At 40.5% G+C, this 22,709-nt stretch overlaps 1 protein-coding gene across 1 annotated transcript; it reads left to right on the forward strand.

The window, feature by feature from the left end:
* Positions 1-19,456: 19,456 nt before the first annotated feature.
* Positions 19,457-20,395, forward strand: LOC130684815 (olfactory receptor 5AN1-like). The gene has a single exon (XM_057507049.1). The coding sequence runs from the start codon at positions 19,457-19,459 to the stop codon at positions 20,393-20,395; it is 939 nt and encodes a 312-aa protein (XP_057363032.1).
* Positions 20,396-22,709: the final 2,314 nt, after the last annotated feature.

Genomic DNA, 22,709 nt, shown 5'->3' on the forward strand with positions numbered 1-22,709 from the left:
AACATTCGAAAGTCCATCAACATCATCCACCACATCAACAAAAAGAAAGATAAAAACCACATGATCATCTCCATAGATGCTGAAAAAGCATTTGACAAAGTTCAACATCCATTCATGATAAAAACTCTCAACAAAATGGGAATAGAGGGCAAGTACCTCAACACAATAAAGGCCATCTATGAAAAACCCACAGCCAACATTCTATTGAACAGCGAGAAGCTGAAAGCATTTCCTCTGAGATCGGGAACTAGACGAGGGTGGCCACTCTCCCCACTGTTATTTAACATAGTACTGGAGGTCCTAGCCACGGCAATCAGACAAAACAAAAAAATACAAGGAATCCAGATTGGTAAAGAAGAAGTTAAACTGTCACTATTTGCAGATGACATGATACTGTACATAAAAAACCCTAAAGACTCCACCCCAAAACTACTAGAACTGATTTTGGAATACAGCAAAGTTGCAGGATACAAAATCAACACACAGAAATCTGTGGCTTTCCTATACACTAACAATGAACCAACAGAAAGAGAAATCAGAAAAACAACTCCATTCACAATTGCATCAAAAAAAATAAAATACGTAGGAATAAACCTAACCAAAGAAGTGAAAGACTTATACCCTGAAAACTACAGGTCACTCTTAAAAGAAATTAAAGTGGACACTAACAGATGGAAACGCATTCCATGCTCGTGGCTAGGAAGAATTAATATCGTCAAAATGACCATCCTGCCCAAAGCAATATACAGATTTGATGCAATCCCTATGAAACTACCAGCAACATTCTTCAATGAACTGGAACAAATAATTCAAAAATTCATATGGAACCACCCAAGACCCCGAATAGCCAAAGCAATCCTGAGAAAGAAGAATAAAGTAGGGAGGATCTCACTCCCCAACTTCAAGGTCTATTATAAAGCCATAGTAATCAAGACAATTTGGTACTGGCACAAGAACAGAGCCACAGACCAATGGAACACACTAGACAATCCAGACATTAACCCAGACATACATGGTCAATTAATATTTGATAAAGGAGCCATGGACATACAATGGCGAAATGACAGTCTCTTCAACAGATGGTGCTGGCAAAACTGGACAGGTACATGTAGGAGAATGAAACTGGACCATTGTCTAACCCCATATACAAAAGTAAACTCAAAATGGATCAAAGACCTGAATGTAAGTCAAGAAACCATTGAACTCTTGGAAAAAAAATAGGCAAAATCCTCTTAGACATAAACATGAGTGACCTCTTCTTGAACATATCTCCCCAGGCAAGGAAAACAACAGCAAAAATGAACAAGTGGGACTATATTAAGCTGAAAAGCTTCTGTACAGCAAAAGACACCATCAATAGAACAAAAAGGAACCCTACAGTATGGGAGAATATATTTGAAAATGACACATCCGATAAAGGCTTAATGTCCAGAATATATAAAGAGCTCACACACCTCAACAAACAAAAAACAAATAACCGAATTAAAAAATGGGCAGAGGAACTGAGCAGACGGTTCTCCAAGAAAGAAATACAGAAGGCCAACAGACACATGAAAAGATGCTCCACATCGCTAATTATCAGAGAAATGCAAATTAAAACTACAATGAGGTATCACCTCACACCAGTAAGGATGGCTGCCATCCAAAAGACAAACAACAACAAATGTTGGCGAGGCTGTGGAGAAAGGGGAACCCCCCTACACTGCTGGTGGGAATGTAAACTTGTTCAACCATTGTGGAAAGCAGTATGGAGGTACATCAAAATGCTCAAAACCGACTTACCATTTGAACCAGGAATTGCACTCCTAGGAATTTACCCTAAGAATGCAGCAATCAAGTATGAGAAAGACCAATGCACCCCTATGTTTATCGCAGCACTATTTACAATAGCCAAGAATTGGAAGCAACCTAAATGTCCATCAGTAGATGAATGGATAAAGAAGATGTGGTACATATACACAATGGAATACTACTCAGCCATAAGAAAAGGGCAAATCCTACCATTTGCAGCAACATGGATGAAGCTGGAGGGTATTATGCTCAGTGAAACAAACCAAGCAGAGAAAGAGAAATACCAAATGATTTCACTCATCTGTGGAGTATAAGAACAAAGGAAAAACTGAAGGAACAAAACAGCAGCAGAATCACAGAACTCAAGAATGGACTAACAGGTACCAAAGGGAAAGGGAATGGGGAGGATGGGTGGGAAGGGAGGGATAAGGGGGGGAGAAAAAGGGGGATATTAAGATTAGCATCCATAGGGGGGTTTAAGAAAGGGGAGGGCTGTACAACACAGAGAAGACAAGTGGTGATTCTACAACATTTTCCTACGCTGATGGAGAGTGACTGTAAAGGAGTATATAGGGGGGACCTGGTATAGGGGAGAGCCTAGTAAACAAAGTATTCGTCATGTAATTGTAGATTAATGATAAAAAAAAAAGCAGTTCCTGTGTGGTGACCTCCAATGAGTTCTACACAATGATATAAAGGGCATATAAAAGTGTAGGCAAAGGGTCTGTTTGTGTTTATACAGAGGATCAAAGCCTAATTGGGCCACCCCGAAAATGAACTAAGATACGATATGAAAAAGAACTTCCAACATCTGCACTCTCGGGAAGACTCATGCCAGAAGATGATCATCAAAAAACCCCAACAAAGATCCACGCACTGCTACAGCTGTAGATGCACTCATCCCACCGGTTCCTGGACTTGCCATGGGAAAGATGAAGGAGATATCTAAGCTGGCCTGTGCATACAGTAAAACAACAAATTTGACTGGATCTACAGTGTTGGAACTCAACCAAGAATTAGGAGAAGTGCAAATTGTAGCACTCCAAAATTTTACAACCACAGACTATTTACTGCTAAATGAACATATGGGATATGAACAGTCCCCAGGAATGGGTTGTTTTAATTTGTCTGATTTCTCTCAGACTGTTCAAGTTCAGCTGGACAATATCCACCATACCATAGATAAGTTTTCACAAATGCCTAAGGTGCCTAACTGTTTTTCTTGGTTTCACTGGAGATGGCTGGTAATTACAGGTATGCTTTGGTTACATAACTGCACACCTATTATGTTAATGTGTGTGCACAATTTAATTAGTAGTTTAAAACCTATCCATGCTGAAGTTACTCTACAAGAAGATATGTCAAAGAAATAATCAATCTTCCCAGGTTTTCTTCCGTCTGCTACTTCTATAGCTTTTCTTCTTCCTTCCTAATTACAACCCTTAAATAGAATTTGTGCCTCATATCTAATTTACCAAGTATCATAATTCTTCCAAGTGGTAAAGATATCTCAAGACAAGTACTGGGCATAAAAGCCACAGGGCATAAATATGCAAAGAAGTAAAAAGCTAACCTTTTCAAACAATAAGGCTTCTCTCTCACCTACCAACTTAACATTTCCCTGTGTGGCCCCGGAAGATGACTGGTTAGCCAGAGACGGGTAAGATTCCTCAAGGGAGGAACAACCTAAGACAGGCACAGTCGCAGGGGGGCCATCAGGTGAGAACTTGGGGATCAACAGAGGTGAGGCTTAGAACCTCCCCCCTCCTGTTCTGAGAGAAATCTTCTGCATACGTTGATGTTTTATTGCCCTGGTCTAGCTTGGATTAACACATAGTCTACAGGCACACACCTGATCATCTACATTTGCTCTCTTACAACACTAAACTATGTTTTCTACCTTTATCTCATATCTACCTACCACTTCAGCATTTTATTGAAAATAATAATAATAAAGAGAGAAATGTGGTATCCACATATAAATCAAGTATAAAAATGATATGAATATTCATATTTGAACTGACTGTTTATAGTTGATAATGCATGAACAAAACCGAAAGCTTCTGTGATGACTGCCCTTGTACTGTTCACCATGTAAATTATTCACTATGTAAGAATTTGTTCTCCATGTAAGAACTTGTTCGTTATGCATCAGAAGATTGGAGACTGACGAAAATTAGGCTTGGGGTGGATTAATGATTGTGCATTGAGCATTGACCCCCCTATACAGAATTTTATTGTAGTTAACAACCATTTGATCAATAAATATGAGAGATGCCCTCACAAAATATATATATATATAAACACACTTCCAATTGTAAAATAAATAAGTAACCGGGATGTAATGTATAGCATAAGGAATATAGTCAAAATATTGTAACAACTTGGTATGGTGATAGCTGGTACCTAGAATTATCACGTATATAAATGTTGAATCACTGTGTTGTACACCTGAAACTAATGTAATACTGTGTGTCAACTACCCTTCAATAAAAAATAATTATCCAGGAAAAAAAAAAAAGAAGAAGAAGATCAAAAAGAATAAAGAATGAAAAAGGTGATGGTAGCTTAAGGGACTTATTGGACACCATCAAGCACATTAATATTTGCATTCTAGAAGTCTCAGAACATGAAGAGAAAGTGAAATGGATGAAAGCTTATTTCAATAAGTAATGGTTGGAAATATCCCCGGTCTGGGGTAAAAACAGACATCCAGATCTAGAAATCTCAGAGTACTCCAAATAATATGAATCCAAAAAGAAACCATACCACAATGTATTATAAATAAAATATAAAAGCAAGGAATCTTAAAACAGAAGGAGAAAAACAACTTGTTATGTACAAGAGAACCTATGGAAGACTATCAGTAAATTTTCCAGCAGAAGTTTTGCAGGCCTAGGAAGATGACACAATATATTCATTGTGGTGATAAATATCTGCCATCCGAGAAGAGTCTGCCTGGATAAGCTGTCCTTCATAGTTGAAGCAGAGATAGAGAGTTTTCCAGACAAGGAACCCTAAAGATTTCATTGTGAGAAGACTGGTTTTGCAAGAGACTCTAAATGGACTTCTTCACATAGAAATGAAAACTTGCTAATTAGTAAAAGGAACCATATGAAAATGTAACTGTCACTTGAAAGGTAAAACTAGTTAAGTTCAGATATAGTAATGTCTTTGAAGTTGTATGTCCTTTATAAATCTAGTATGAAGAATGAAAGACAAAAGTAGAAACACAACTGTTACCACAAAACTTTGTTAGTGGATACAGAAGATAAAAAAAGATGTAGGTTTTTTCATCAAAAACATAAAATCTGGAGTCAGAAGAGTAACACTGAAGTTTTAGTATGTGTTAGTGCTTAAGTTGTTTTCAGCTTCTACTTGACTGTTATAACAGATGTTTTATATAAGCCTCATGATAACAAAGAGCCAAAATCTCTAGTAAATACACAAAGAAAAAGGAATTTAAGCATACCGGTGGAGAAAATTATTAAATTACTGAAGAAGGGAGCAATAAGAGAAGAAAGAAGCCAAAGGATAACAAAACAACCAGAAAACAATGAACAAAATGACAATTGTAAGTCCACACCTCTCAATAATACTTTAAATGTAAAGGACTTTCTCCAGTGAAACACATTGAATGTACGAATATATGAAAAAACAAAGCCCAACTGTGTGCTGCTTACTAAAGACTTATTACAGCTTTGGAATCACACATAGACTGGAGGTGAAGAGATGAAAAAAGAAACTGCATGGAAATGGAGACCAAAATAAGCAGAGGTAGCTATACTTTTATCCAAAAAAATAGACTTTTAGGCAGAGATTGAGAAGAGGCAAAGAAGGTTATTACATAATAATAATAAAGTGGTCAATCCAACAGGAGAATATAGCATTTGTAAGTATTTATGTACCGTATAGAGGAGCACCTAGATATAGAAGACAAATATTAACAGAGATGAAGGGAGAGCTAGACAGCAATACAGTAAGAGTAGAGAGCTTCATTACCCCACTTTCAACAATGGACAGATCATCCAGATGGAATGCCAACAATGAAACACAGGACTTAAGCAGCATGTTAGGACAAATGGACTTAACAGATATTTACAAACATTTCATCTAAAGGAAGTAGTATAGACATTGTTCCAGAGTCATTTGGAAGCTTCTCCAGCATAGATCATATGTTAATCCACAAGAAAGATCTTAATATCTTTAAGAAGATTGAAATCATATCAAGCATCCTTTCCAACCATAATGGTAAGAAAGTACAATTCAAGTAGAAGAGGAAAACTGGAAGATTCATAATATGTGGAGATTAAACAGTATGCTATTGAACACCAGGATGTCATAGAAGTAATCCAAAGAGATACAAAGTAATATCCTAGTTGAATGAAATGGAAATACAACATACCAAAGTTTATGGGATGCAGCAAAGCAGTTCCAGTGGGAAGTTTGTAATAATGAATACCTGCATTAAGAAGAAAGGTCATTAAAACAACCTAAGATTATAATGCATGGAACTAGAAATAAGTAGTAGAAGGAAGGAAATAACAAAGATCAGCATGAAAATACATATAATCAAACTGGAGGACAATAGAGAAGATTATTGAATATAAGGACTTGGCTTTTAAAGTGATAAGCAAACCAGACAAACATATTTAGTTTTACTCATCATGAAAAAAAGACAGGACTGTAATGCATAAAATCATAAATGAAATAGGAGACATTACAACTGTACCACAGAAATACAAAGCATAAAAAGAGACAACCATGAACAATTATAAACCAACAAACAGGTCTGTAAGATAAATTCTAGCTGAAATAAGCAGGCATAGAGAGGCAACAAAGGGCCAGGTAATTTATTTGAATGCCCGCGGGCGAAGTTCCGCAGCCTGGCTGTCACAGGCTGGGGGAGTCACGCGAAAGTAGACAGGCGGGGAGTTTTTAAAGAAAGTAGGGGGAGGCAGAGCTTAGATTTACAGCGGTGCGAGGATTGGCCAGCCTAAGGCACATTTTCCAGGTTGGGAGGGGGCAGCAGCCGGGGACTTTGGCACGTCATCAGTGTCTGACATGCTCCCCCCTCCCCCCAGTGCCTTCAACCTTACAAGGTCCATCTTGGAGAAATGGACAAATGGTCAAAACAGGCAATTCACCAAGACTGAATAATGAGGAAATAAATCTCAACAGATAATTAGTAAGGAGACTGAGTCAGTAGTCAAAAACTTCCTAGAAGCCAAAAAGTATCTAGAACTAAATGGCTTCACTGGTAAACTTCTAGCAAACATTTAAAGAAGAATTAATGAGAATGCTTCTCAAACTCTTTTTAAAAGTAGAAGAGGAAGTAACACTTCTGAACCCATTTTATGAGGGCAGCATTTATACCAAAATTGGACATGGACACTAATAGAAAAGAAAGAAGAGTTCAACATCCCAGTGAACATAGGTGCAAAAATCCTCATGTAAATATTGGCAAACTGAATTCAATAATACATCAAAAGGTCATATACCATGATCATATGCAGTACATTGCACCCCATGACTTATTTATAACTGAAAGTTTGTACTTTTTGACTTCATTTAAATGAACTCCATTTAAAAATTATAAACAATATTTGTGGGAATGATATTAAGTAGATACTTCAACTGAACGCTTAGCCATGAAGCATAATATGTTGGAAAGGATTTCAATTCAGAACACCAAAATTATATCTAGCATTAATGGAAGACATGCTGTGTATGATACACTCTAATAAGTGCTGTGCAATCATTACCTAATTTGATTATCTCTATGAAGAGCAGTAATGAAGTAGCTACTACTATCACCTCTACTTTATAGGCGCCAGTACTGAGGCCAGGAGAGGTTAATTTGCTCAAGGTCACAAACCAGTAAGTGGAAAGCCAGAATTCAGCGCATTGTGGCTAACACAAATGCTCATGTTGGACCATCAAAGTCATGATTCTGTCATGAATTAATTTCACTGTACTCCTTATTGCCTGGATTTTCTCACATTTGCATAGAAAATAATTCCATGTCTGCCCTACAGGTTTGGTGTGATGATTGATTAAGATCAGGTATTTGAAAAAATGTGCTTGTGTGTGTGTGTGTGTGTGTGTGTGTGTAATGGGAGTGTTGTATAAACAGTGAGGTATCCACAGATCTACTTTACTGTGGTGAAGCTGTTTTATCAGCTAGCTGTGTCGTGCTCGTGAAAAAACTTATCTCCTCTTGCTTCAGATTCCTCATCTGGAAACTGCAGGTATGACATTAGATGATCCCTTGGTACATAGAAGGTCTACTGACCCCGCATTCATTAAAACAAAAGCTACCATCATGAGATCATGAGAGGACCACGGGAAACTGGGTGATGGTGTCAGAAGCGACGTGGCAAAGTGGGGCATGAGATTCGCTAGGACAAAACCTTCATGACAACCATGTCTCCAGAGAGCAAGTACCTGGGGACTCTCCTCCCTCTGACTGTCTTTTCTCCTGGCACCTCTGCCCTTAACGACACATTTAAGAGGACCCCCAGGTGTGGGCATCTCTCTCGCTGTGAGTGGACAGCCAGTTTATAGACTAAAGCTCCTGTCTTGGAGGGTAATAGGACTCACTGAGATAACCCTTCTGAAAAAGAAATAAGCAGTTTCAACCTTTGGTGAGAACTCTGTGTTCCTGAGGGATCTGGGACAAAGTGAGAGGGCGAGATCAGAGGGATCAGTGTATTCTGTGCTGTCTCAATAGCCATGGGATCCTCCTGGTAGGACCTGTGCAGACAAGGTTAGTGGTCCTCAGTGTCCCCATTCATCTGTTTCCCTCTCCCTTCCCTCCACACCCTCCACTTAGGGCTCTTCCTTGGGTTTTCTCCTTATCCATGTTGTCTGTCCTTCAGTGAAAAGATTAACCTCTTATCTAACATTTCAGATATTACTCTGGGGTGAGAGGCAGGCATTGAGCTCTAGGTCTTCCATTTCTTATTTATTTATTTATATTTTTGTATCATTAATCTACAATTACATGGGCAACATGGTTACTAGACTCACCCCATCATCAAGTCCTAACCACATACCCCATTACAGTCACTGTCCATCAGCGTAGTAAGATGCTAAAGAGTTACTACTTGTCTTCTCTGTGTTGTGCAGCCCTCCCCATGCCCCCACCTACTTTATGGCTGCTAATTGTAATGTCCCCTTTTTCCCCCTTCTCCCTCCCTTCCTACCCATCCTCCCCCAGTCCCTTTCCTTTTGGTAATTTTTAGTCCATTCTTGGGTTCTGTGAATCTGCTGCTGTTGTGTTGCTTCAGTTTTTTTCTTTGTTCTTATACTCCACAGATGAGTGAACTCATTTGATACTTGTCTTTTTCCGCCTGGCTTATTTCACTGAGCATAATACCCTCTATCTCCATCCATGTTGCTCCCAATGGTAGACTCCTAAGGATGTGATCTTGAACTCTGTTGCTTTCTGTTTTTTGTCCTTTAATGGGGTAAAATAAGATCATCTAGAAACTGATAGACACGGTCTCTAAAGGATAAGAAAATTTAGAAGTTAGTAAATGAGGACTTAATCAAAAATAATAATTTACTGAATTATAGGGGAATATCCTAAACTCAAACATTCTTCTCTGTTTTCAAACTTTAACCAATTTAAAGATCCTTTTAACATGATTTTTCTCTTGAGGATTATTCTGTTTCTACAATAATGACAATAACTTGATTTCCATTTAAATTTATAGCTTTGATTCATAATTTCTGAGTAGGGAATGACAAGCTAGTCGCTACATAATCACATGACAGATACTCATGTAGAATTTCATTCTGTTGGTATATTGCAAATAGTTCTGTGCTGTCACCTTTGAAAAGCCTGGCGTAGTTCAGAGGCACTAGCTGGGGGACACAGTCTCAGAGATGCCGCACCTGAGCGCCGGTAGCGTTGCCCTCTTTTACCTTCTTTTCCTTCTGTTTCCTTCATTCAGTGACATTCCAGCTTAACACAGCATATACTCTGCACAACCTTGCAAACTGACTATGTCCATAGTTGATAAGAATGGAAGAGTTATGTAAGTTTTGTTCTATATCCACAAAGCAAAATCTCCAGCATACTGACATTGGTCACCATTTCTACTCCAATGAGTTAGTCAACACATGGAAAAAAATTAATCAAAGAGAGTGATTATATTTTCAATGTTTCCCCTTCTTCTCTAGCTTAACTTATTTTAAGAACATACCTTTTCAAGGTCAATTTTATCATGAGTAACTAAAACAACCCACCACTCCTCACTCTTTTGGGCCCCTGATGGGTTAGACAGAATGCATTTAGTTGTGGCTGCCTCTGTTCCCAGAATGTAATAAGAAAGTGAAGAATTTTAGTGCAACTGCTTAATCAAAGTTTGAATTATTTTCACAGATTTGATCTATTATGGTAGTATTTTTGGAGATGGTATGTTTGGCAGTCTATATTTTGAAAACATTTTCATTGAATCTTACTCCTCTTGTATAAAACATTTGACAAATGACATGGCAGCACTCTATTCAAAGAGTAGCAGAAAGATTTCCTAGTTCAATAGAAATGAAGCAAAGTAAGATATTTTTACTTCCACATCCAAAACAACTTCAAAGAACCATTTATTAGTATAGTCAATATGTATTTACTGTTAAATGCAATTATTAGTAATATTAGTATAGCAGATTCATATTAAATAAACCAGCTCCACTAGGCCATGTACTGTACATCATCAGTATTATCATTTCAGCTGCATTGGTGCTGGTGGAGCATAAAAAGTGGCATCAGGAGTTGATTATCCATCTGAGTGGGAGAAAATGGAGCAAAGCAAGATGGACACAAAGATGATCATTTATTAACAATATTATTGATATTATGTTAGAGGCACCCTCTTCAGTAATAACTATATGAAGAGCTCCTGATGCTTCAGTGTTATTTCTGCCTTATTTTTCCTTTCACAGGGAGGGAAGACAATAGGAATGATAATTGCTAACGTTTATTTAGCCCTTATTGTTTTAAGCCCTTTATGGCATTGAATCCATGCAGCAACCCCATGAGGTGCTAAGCACTGTAGCCCCGCTTACACATGAGGCAACTGTAGCACAGAGAGGGTAACAACTTGCTAAGAGTCCTATGCCAGGAAATAAAAGCAGGAAAGTCTGAGGTCTTCCCTCTGATTCTTTCTCCATAATTTCCCATCTCACTCTCCCTCTGTCTCTCTGTGCTGACTATTAAAGGTTATGGATTTACATATCTTAATAGAGTTTATAACTATACATATAGGAGTTGTAGACAATTGAAAATACAAGTATTAAGAAAATTTAAATCATAACACTCATTATTTTGGTATTTGCAGTTCGTCCATGGGTGTGTGTATGTGTATGTGTGTGTGAGTGAGAGAGAGATATATATATAAAGCAATTTTTTCCTCAAGTAAGGTGGAACTATTTTGTGCAATCATCAGCAGTATATGGCAATGCGTAACCTTTATTGGTTTATGCTTTTTCTATTAAAGGCATTCCTACATTGTCTATTTTATGTTTGTGACTGTTTTCCCTATCAGCAACTATATTTCAAGAGTATTTTACTTAAGTGGGTTTTTCTGCTATAACCAGATTTTAAATTGTTAAATCGTATTTTCTTCTATGTTTTCTTTTCTGGTGTTATATTTCAGATATATCATTCCAATCCCAAGATTATGTAAAGGCTTACCAAGTGTTTATCCTTCTCTATCAATTGAAATATAACTTAAAAGGAACTACTAACTTTATGACATATTCAATTCTTACTAATATTTACCATTTTTTCTGAAATTTCAGATGTTTAATGCACTTGTATTTTTACAAGAGTCATGAATTATACATCTTTATTAAGCTTTTTAATACTTGAAAGTACAAGGCTTTTTATTTATTTCTTACATAGTTTCATATTTCAAATTCTTTCATTTTTTAAAAATTATGGTATACTAGACATACAGTATATTAGTTTGTGGGGTGCAGCATAGGGATTCAGCAATTTCATGCATTATGAAATTCTTACCATGTAAATGTATTTACCATCTGTCACACACAGTTATGGACTATGTTCCCTATGGTGTAACTTTCATCCATGAATTGTTTACTCTACAATTGAAAGTTTGTACCACTTTATCGCATCACTTATGTCACCCAATCCCCATCCCCACCCCTTATGTCAACCACTAGGTTGTCCAATGTATTTATGGTCCATTCCTGGTTTGGGTTTTGCTTGTTTGTTCATTTAAAGTCCTTTCCATTATTAATCTTTGTCAAAATTTTCTTGGCTACTCTCCGTGATTCACTCTTTCATCTCAAGGCAGGTAAGAAAAGTTATGGAACAGAACCAACAGGTTATATCTATTATGAATCTGTTAGTAGTTCCAAGCAGCTGAGTGTATCAACAAAAATATGAAATAAACCTACTAAGTACTTGGGCATTTAAATTACCCACTTGGACTCTTTCTCTGCATCAAGGCCCATCATAGCGTGATGTTGGTTGTCAGCTGACCTAAGGAGACTCAAACTCAAGCAAGCCTGATATGAAATCATTTACCTGGCTTGTATCTTCATTGCCTCAGGTGATTTGACGTGCTTCTATGTGAGGTCGGAATCTACATCTGCCTTGATATACTGATGCCTGAGGCTGCCTGCAAGGCTGATGATCTCTCAGGAAACTCCCCAGAATGACCCATACAACTTTAGTATTCCTGGTGTTCCTATCAATGGGGACAACTGTCAGTCATGGTTATCTGTAGCCAACACCTATCAAAACAGTTACTATGTAATAGACTGTGTGCTGATCATTTGTATGAAATTTCTCCTGTAACCCTCCGAGGAACATGATGGTTCTGGACCTCTCACTGTTCTCACTTACTGTAAGTGGTCAATGTTAGTGTGTTTAAGCCATTAGGACCGGTACATAGAGCAAGAGGGTATCAGAAGGAAAACTCCAACGTCTGAATCTCAAACTATAGTCCAATGCTACTCCTTAGGTTGCAAAATATCCTAAATGGTAATATATTGGGGTCAAGAGTGAGCTATACCAGCCTCTCTTTTGTGCACATTCTATGAAGTCTTCCCTAGTACACTTTATCTATAACTTCATTGGTCACACATGCTGTGCCCCACCAAAAGATTATCAGAGTTATAAACTGTGGTACAATTTCCTGACCAATTTGGGGATCAGATTCTAAATACATTTATGCAAGTTTGAGAAATTATTACTAAAAGGGTAAATGTGGGTAAAATTCCAATATATCTAGAAACTATCAACTGGCCTTAGTGCATCTCCCTATCAATAGGTGTTAGCAAGGGGTGGAGAGAAGTGGTCCATCTCCAGATCACTAGATGGCTCCACAGGGGGTGGAGAGTGAGCGCACATGGACCAGAGAGGTTTGGTGGGGCTGCGAAGCCGGGTCACGAGGGACATGGGCCAGCACACTTAGATGGCCCCTTGGAAGCTCTAAACAGGTTTCTTCCACTTCATTTCTCCCTTTGACTGATCTTGGCTTCAAGGATTATTTCCCCCTGACTTGGAATATATATTCCCCCGGGAGTTTGCATGGTCGTAGTTGGCAGGAACTTTGAAATAGAAATGTGTCTTCATAGGTGCAATGCTTGGGCCGGCTGCCCCTAGAGATGGTGGGGAGAGACCCAGAAACCCATTGTGAATGGTGGGGGGACGGCCACATAACGGTGGAGGGTGAGGCTTCACCCAGAGCCCGATCTGTGGGGCTTCCACTTGGGAAGCCCATAGTGGAGACCTGATCTAGAGGAAAACACCTTCTAAACAGGTGGGGCCCTCCCCGAGTTGGGGAAGGGTTGAGACACCAGAAGCTGTGGAATTAGTCCTCCATGAGATGGAGACAGCAGACTGCTTAGAGGCCCTCAGTGGCTGTGTGGGGGCTGGGATTGCGTGATGTTTGTTTCTCAAGATATTGAGGAGAGAGACACACTGAGGTTTGCTTGGAGGAGTGGGACGATGCCCTATGGGACGCCCTTAAGAAAGAGAGACACTCATTCAGCAGTGAGGTTGTGCTCCTGAAACACACGTTATCAGCGAGGGAGGAGGCAGCAGGAGAACCCGTGGTACAGGAGGCCGTGGGGCTGCGGGAGGAAGGAGTGGGGCCCTCCTCGCCGAGACAGATCAAGGCAGCAGGAGCTGGGGGAGGATAAGTGGGTTGGGATGAGGGCCGAATTGTTGCCAAGGACAGAACCAAAGGCACCAGCCCCTCCTGTATTAAAGGCCCACCTGGTTGTAATTAAGAAAATAAAAATGCAACAACTGTGTGCTCCTCAGAGGGAGGAGTAGCCCCCTCCCCAGGTTGTGGAGCACTGCAAGCTCAGCCCCTGTACCCAGGATGAGCTGGTGGACATGAGCATCTGGTATAGGCAGAACCCTCATAACCTGTGCCTACGTGGTTTCTACATCTCTGGGATATGAGGTGGAAAACATTGTTACATCGGGTTCTGAGATGGGAACACTGGCTTTGCCGATGACTCACCCTTTCCTCTAGAAGTGGTTGCAAAGGGCCTGTCACATCTCAGGGAATCAGGCACTTCTGGATTGGCTGATAGAAGCCATCAGGGCACTTTGGCCTAATCAGTGTTACTTAACATAGTTACCCACTAGCTGGAAATCATCTGTAGAGCTCCAGCAGGTGTAATGGGAGCTGGGCCTGAAAAATATCATCTGTACTATGGACCCCAAGGGCCCTGATAAGGAATTGTTCACTGTTGGAATGAGAAATCTGGTGCTCCATACAGCTCCTCTATCTTTATTTGGGTCTCTAGTGATTATTCTTGCCCTCACTCCCCCAGTAGGACCACCCATAAGTAAGACGACCTGTACTTTAGCACATCTGGGGAAGGTTGAAAAAAAGAGCATGGAAGGAAGTACAGGCTGCGACTGGAAGGAGAGGTGCAAAGGGCCCCGTGAAGGTGTCGAGGACACAGATGTTGGTTTTTTTGATAAAGGCAGGGATAGTGAAAGAAAACTTCGTTGGGCAGCCCAATGGGATCTTGTTAGAACTGTGGCACCAATTAAAGCCAGAGAAGCAGTTTCAGATGCTGATGTCCAGGACATGAAGCCAGAGGAAAAACCCCACGTCCAGCCTGGGTCCTTGCAAGACGTGCTGGGGGACAGTACTCAGGCTCTGCCTGGGCCCTTTCCCCCACAGGAGGAGGACTGGGCATTGCAGTTTGACTGGGCATGGGGTGTCATGGCTCCCACCTTGGGGGACACAGTGGGGACTGGGGGCCACATGTAAAATTAGCAGTTAATTGGTCCCCCATGAGTGTACAATATACCTTGGTGCTGGTGGACACAGGAGCTGAATATTCTCTGATTTATGGGAACCCAGAGCATTTTTGTGAGACCTTTGCTGTGATAGATGGCTATGGGGGTAAGGCAATTAGAGTGACGAAAGCCCAAATCCGGTTGGTGATAGGGTGTGTTCCCCCAAAGAAGTATACTGTGTACATTTCTCACATCCCTGAATATGTTTACAGGTGGATATCCTGCAGGGCCTGTGGTTACAGACCACTGGAGGTGAATTCCTACTGAGGGTACATGTGGTAAATGCAGTTCTGAGGGGATATGACTTGTTCCCACCTGTAGCTCTGGCTGTACTTTGACAGATGACAAATAGTAAGCAGTATACATTGCCTGGGTTGCACAAGGAAACTGGAGAAACTCTACAGGAGTTGGGGAAGGGGGCTTCATAAAGCCCATTCATAGACCTTTTACTTCCTCAGTGTGGCCAGTGAAAATGCTGGACAGCTCATGGCATATGACCTTGGATTGCAGGAAATTAAGTAAAGTCACACCGCCTTTGCATGCTGATGCCCCTCTATGGAAGCACTTATGGACACATTAAGTCATGAAATAGGGATATATCTCTATGTTGGCTACTTTGCTAATGGTTTCTTCTCTATTGACATAGCACAGGAAGTCAGAAATAGTTTGCCTTCATACGGGAAAGCCAGCAGTGGATATTCACTATCCTTCCAAGAGGATACCACCACAGTGCCACCATTTGTCATGGAATTGTAGCCCAGGACTTGGCCACATGGAAGAAACCACAAACTGTGCAGCTGTATCACTACACTGATGATATTATGCTCATTTCTGATTTTCTTGCAGATGTAGAAGGGGCAGTTCCTAGACTGCTGCCACATCTGCAGGAGAAAGGATGGGCTATGAATGGCACCAAGGTTCAGGGACCTGATTAGTCAGTAAAATTCTTAGGGGTTATCTAGTTGGGTAAAACCAAAGTTATCCCAGAACAGTCACAGAAAAGTTCTATGCTTTCTCTAACACTACCACAGCGGCAGTATTACAAGGGTTTTGGGGTCTTTTGGTCTATTGTGGAGGGTTTCTCCTATATTTGGCATAAATTCTGAAACCCTTATACTGGTTGGTACAAAAAGGCTTCAGGTGGGTCTGGGATGAAACATGTGCGGCTGCTCTTACTCCTTGTAGGAGAGCGGTCAAGGCTGTACAGCTCTTGAGTGTAATGGACTCATCAAGGTTCTGTGAGCCAGATGCTCATGTAACCAAACATGGCTATGGATGGGGCCTTTGAGAGAGGCTTGGATGGACATGTCAACCTGTTGGATTCCTTTCACAAGTATGGAAAGGAGCAAAGGCCCAGTACCCCCTTGATAGAGAAGCAACTGGCTGCTGTGTACCACACCTTGCTGGCTACAGAGCCCATCAATGGAACTGCTCTGATCAAAGTAATAACTACCTATCCCATCACAGGGTGGGTCCAAGACTGGAACCAATGGCTGTAGAGTGGTGTGGTACAGACACCTACATTGGCCAAATGGGACACATATTTACAGCAGTGTAACAACCTTTCCACTAGACCCTTACATGGAGAATTCCAATGCTTATTGGGGCCAGTGACATATAACAGTAGCCATTGGTAGCCCAGAGTCCTTTTCTGGAGGGAAAAGCCCCTAAACTTGAGGATGCTTGGTATACAAATTGCTCCAGTCTCAGGCACCCCCGAAGTGGAGGGCTTTGTCTTTCCATCCTAAGACTGAGTCAGTATGGATGGAGGATGTAGAGGGTAAGAGCATCCAGTGGGCTGTGTTGCGGGCAGTATGACTCATGATCAGCCAGTAGCATTCCCCCATAGTTGTCTGCAGAGACAGCTGGGCCATGTACCGGGGTTGACGTGTGGCTACCAACATGGTACTATGCCAGCTGGATGGTTAATCTCTGGCTCCTTTGAGGGCAAGAGTTATAGCAAGAACTATGGACCTCTTGTCAGACTAATACAGTTACTGTATATGATGTGACTGGCCACTTGCCCTTTTCATCCCCAAGTAATGATGAAGCAGACACTTTGTCCCAGATGTGTTTTCTGGCCAGACAGAAAGCCTGCCTCTGATGTACCCCAATGTTTACATTACTGTTTGTTGCATGCGAGGGAAAAGACAATGTGGGCTGTAACCCATCTATAGGGCTTACCACTGACCTTTAAAGAAATCAGAAGAGTATGGAAGGAGTGCCTTGTGTTCTCTAAGAGCTATTTAGTGTATGTGTCACAGGAACATGGGACAATAATAAAGGGGCTGATACCCCTTGTCAGGTGGCAGATAGACTATATTGGGCCTCTGCCCATATCTGAAGAATATAAGTATGCCATGACTTGTGTGGACACAGCTACTGGACTGTTGATTGCTCTACATGCACATCGTGCAGATCAGCAAACCGCCAAGAGAGGCCTACAGCATCTCTTTGCAGCCTAAGGCTGGCTGCAGGTGATTGAGTGTGATCAAGGTACCCACTTTACTGGACATGCATTTCAAGAATGCGTGCAGTAGTTAGGGATAAAGTGGAAGTTTCATGTACCATATAACCCTACATTGGCTGGGTTGATAGAGAGGTACAATGTTTTTTTGAAGTCTGGCCCAAATTCAGACAAAAATAGTGTCTGGGGCTGGGCAGTTCGCTTATGGACAGTGCTACATCATTTGAGTGAGAAGCCCCGAAAAGGAGCCTTGAGCCCTGTGGACATGCTAACTCACATTGCTGCCTCTCCTGTACAACTGTATGTACAAACCAAAGAGGAGTTACTGAAGCCAGGATATGGCCAGCAGAGCAACCTCCTGCTGCCAGCCCTACTGCATTAAACCCTGGACACTCTACGGAGTGGATGTGGTCCTGGACATTTCAACACATGGACCAGCGATGGCTGGCCCTTCTGGCACCTTGGTGAGAAGGCCTTGAAGCTGGCCTCCTGTCTGTTCCTGGAGTAACAGCAGAGTGACCCCCAAAGATCACATAGTGTACCCAAAACATCCGGAAGGTAAGAGCATCTTATAGGGAAGATTTGTTTTACTTTAAGTCCAGTCCATGCACCTCCCAGAGCCCTGTACAGTGACCCATTTGTAACTCTCACAGGGAGCGGGGTGAAAGTCTGGTGTACTAGACCAGGACCAGATCCCTTTCCTGCCACTGTCCTATCACGGGACCACTCTCCTGCATGTATCCTCCTGATGGACAAGATTTTCACAGGCTGGTGTCATTTAAACATGTATCCTATTGCCGTTAAGGTTATTTTCTTCTATAGTCCCTGTGTCCTTGACCTACTCCCTGGCTTCAGCTGCCGTGGATGATTAATATAATCAACCTACATGTTCAGCTACTGGCTCCTAAGGAATGGGCAAGCCAAGGACTTAATCTGTATGGGACTTTGAACCTAGCTGAATCCTTGAGGATTATCTTGATTTTATAGCTGTTGTTATTGGATGTTATTAGTCTGGTTACAGTGCTCTAGTTTTCTTGCACACTGGCTGTTACGGATGATGGGGAGCAAGTAGATTGTGAGGTGAAATTTGTACTGGGTGGGCTGTGTGAAAAATTGCAATATTTCCTGAATCTCCTGTTTGACCTTAGTGTATTTCCATATCAGCAGGTGTTTCCAAGGGGTGGAGGGAAGTGGTCCATTTCCAGATCACTAGGTGATACAAAGGGGGTGGAGCAAGAGCATATACCTGGACTGGAGGGGTTTGGTGGGTCCTGGCACCCGGGTCACAAGAGACACAGGTGAGCAGAAGTAATAAGCAAGAAACTGGTATCTCCCACTTCCTTTCTCCCTTTGTCTTTCAAGGTTATTTTCCAGAGGCTGGCAACATATCACCCCCACCCCAGAGGTACAGTAAATGTTTTCCTTATGGACAATGGAAACATTTTTAAGAATTTATCAGTGTGACCATGGAGAACAGAAGGGCTATTTCTAATTTAATCTGGATTGATGCCTCATATGCTTTTCTTATCAGAAGACAAGTTATATACTGCATAAAAAGAGGTTTTTTTAAGAAAGATATTCTCATCCATGATCTCAATGTATAATAATCACAGAATTTCTATTCTTTAAAATATTCATCAAATTTTTAATACTTCTTTCAATTCTCATGGGAACTCATGTTTTCATAGAGAACCTGAAGCATGAACAGGTTGTCCTTGATAATGTGTGATTAAAAAAGTGCTGTGTTTCCACCAAAACAGTGAGCATTTCCCTTATTCTGGTGCTCAGTGGAGGAAAAAGGTGGCACACAGGAGAATTGTAATGCTAGCATTTTTGACTTGAGTCAGCAATGAATTCTGTTGTCTATCTTTTCTCATCTTAGGAGGAGCAAGGCTATGATTAGGACAGGAAATATTACAGAGATCACCCACTTCATCCTCTTGGGGTTCTCAGATTTTCCCAGAATGAAAGCAGTGCTCTTTGTTGTGTTCCTGGTGATCTACGTTACAACTCTGACTTGGAATCTGAGCCTCATCATCTTAACAAGGATTGATTCCCACCTCCATATACCCATGTACTTCTTCCTCAGTAACCTGTCTCTCATAGACATCTGCTATGTGACCTCCACAGCCCCCAAGATGCTCTCCGACTTCTTCCAAGAAGAGCATACTATCACCGTAGTGGGTTGTGCTGTTCAGTACTTCTTCTTTGCAACCATGGGAATGAGTGAGTCTTGTCTCATGACAGCCATGGCTTATGACCACTATGCTGCCATTTGTAATCCACTTCTCTATTCATCAGTCATGTCACCCAAACTCTGTGTTCAGATGGTGCTTGGATCCTATATGGCTGGAATCTCTGGTTCTGTATCCCAACTGTGTGTCATGCCTCAACTCCACTTCTGTGGGCCTAACGTCGTCCACCACTTCTTCTGTGACATTCCCCAACTGTTAGTCCTGTCCTGCACTGACACTTTTTCTGCCAAACTCCTACTTGCTATCTTAACAATGATCTTTGCAATAATAAATGTCCTTGTTATCCTGATATCCTATGTTTATATTCTGTTCTCCATTATGAAGTTCACTACAGCTAAAGGCAGGTCCAAGGCTTTCAACACCTGTGCTTCTCACCTGACAGCAGTTTCCTTCTTCTATACGTCAAGTAGCTTTGTCTATTTGAATTCCAGCTCTGGCAGTTCTTCCAACTTTGACAGATTTGCATCAGTCTTCTACACAGTGATGGTTCCCATGTTGAATCCCTTGATTTATAGTATGCGGAACAAGGAAATCAAAGATGCCTTGAAGAGGTTGCAGAAGAAGGCAGGGTATTGCTGACATCACAGATTCTGAGATATTTTCTAAGCATATTATCCCTTCAGAATCATCTTAATCCACAATACTGAACATATGAATAGACCGTTACAAATTTCATTGTGCCTTTGGTCAAAAAGGGTTTTATTTGACATAAGTTATACACCAAAATGGATCAATACATGGTACAAATCCACACAAACAGAATATTTTTAAGATTTGGAGATTCATTACTTTTGGTCTACATGAAGAGCGGTCTCATCTTTTATTTATCCATGCACATGTATTTATGAGACATCAAGGTTTAAAAACTTTTGACCGCTTCTTGATTCTGAGACTGAACCTTGAGAGATACCTGGCACAGGCTCCAGGAGTGTAAAATCCCTGTCTTCTAAGTATTCTAATGCAACTTCATGATGGTGATTAATGTTTTATTCTGTGTATATCCAGATTTGGAGTAAACAGAGGTAGGGTTTGGGCATTTGGACAGAAAGAAAGCTATCAAATTGGTCTGATTATGCCTCCTGGAAACAGCAGCCTGAGACAGCTAATGTTTGTGTAAGGCCTCTTTCAGTGCTAATCATCTAATACATTTTTGTTTACATCTTCATGTCTACAAGCTCTAGTCTACGGAAGGAGGAAGTTCCCACCATATAGGATTCCCACACAATCATGAAATTGAATAAACCAAAGGATGTGGACCTTGCAGTGCCATTTACTTATGAGTCTATTGATTTAGTTTCTCACATTTAGTTTCCAATGGGGGGTTTTTGATCGAAATATATTCAAATTCCATGTCACAGCCAATAGTAATTTCTGAGAGTTTGCATGCAAACCTCTCTTTCCTTCCTGAATTAAACCCAGAAAATTTATCTTGATTTACATAGCCAATGGTTTGCATTATCAAATGTTTTCTGATATTTCAGCATCTGTTCATGTTTGGTAAGAGGAGCCTTGTGTGAGTGTTCATTGTTATAACAGAGCTACTGAATATTTAATATTGCCAAAATGAAGAATAAATATGGTAAACTGGTATACATATTCTATTGTCCATGTTCTTCATTTTATGTTTTAATGTTCTATGGTTAAAGGGGATGATATAATATATGGAGTAGAATGGTTAGAGTGACTGAATTCTGATTTGTTCCTGAAGGTCTTAAATACCAAGGAAGAAGATAATAGGATAGGCAGGGTTCTCAACTCTGGCCGGGTTATATAAAGCTTCTGGTCTTTGTGGTCTGGTTAAAAGAATAACATATGTAATAGCCCTGACTACTGATTTGCCTGATTGATATTAGACTTGAATAAGCTTATACAAAACAGATGTCATTGCAATTACATATTATTTTTGGCAAGTCATTTGGTCTTAATGTTGTTTTGGGTCTCAGTTTTGATGAGTGATATGAGTTATTTTATTTAATTAAGGAGTATAAGTGAAGAAGCATTTGTAGGCTTAACCAACTTTTTCATGAGCTTCCGCATGGGCAGAATTGAGAGAAGGGGAATTATTGCACTTCTGGGAAAGTATGTGAGGCCTTTTCCCCTGGCATGGAAAGAATGCAGTGTGAATAAATCTGTGGCCCCATGCTCTCTGAAGAACTGCTCCTTAAGAATGTATAAAAATGTGTGACAAGTCTGTCTGTAAGGGTTCTCAAGGTCTTTCTCGGGAGGCAGACCTCAGTGAGGTTTATAGTAGCATGTTGAAGATAATTACTATGCAGTGCATTAGATCTCCAGATTTATTTGTCTTTGAGTGCAAGTGGGTATACTTTAATAGCATCTCCTCAATTCTCTTGCTCTTAAGCTACTTGTAACTGCCATTTTATTCTATGTTTATATGAATATGACTTTCAAGATTCCACATATGAATGATGTTGTACATTTGAGATATTATTCTCTGGCTTATCTCACTTGGCATAATGACCCCAAATTCCATCCATGTTGTCACAACCTATAGGATTTACTTACTCTCATAGCTCAATAACATTCCACTGTTTGTGTATGCTGTGTCTTTTTTACCCGTCATACACTGACAGGCACTTTAGTTTTTTCTGTATCTTGGCTCTCGTGAATAATGCTCAGTGAACATGTTTGTGAGGACATCTTTCAGTATCCTGTTTTTATTTCCACTGTATATATAGACAGAAACAGAATTGCTGGGTCCTACGGCATTCCCAGTTTTTGCCTTTTGAGTAACCTCCACACTACTTTTAACAGAGGCCAAAAGAATTTACATTCCCAAAAGGAGTATATAAGGGCTCATTTTCTACATGTCCTTGACAACACATGGTATCTCTTGTCTTCTTGATGATGGCTGTTCTGAAGGTGGGAGGTGAGT

This window comes from Manis pentadactyla, chromosome 9, assembly GCF_030020395.1.
Source record: "Manis pentadactyla isolate mManPen7 chromosome 9, mManPen7.hap1, whole genome shotgun sequence".
NCBI classification, from domain to species: domain Eukaryota; kingdom Metazoa; phylum Chordata; class Mammalia; order Pholidota; family Manidae; genus Manis; species Manis pentadactyla.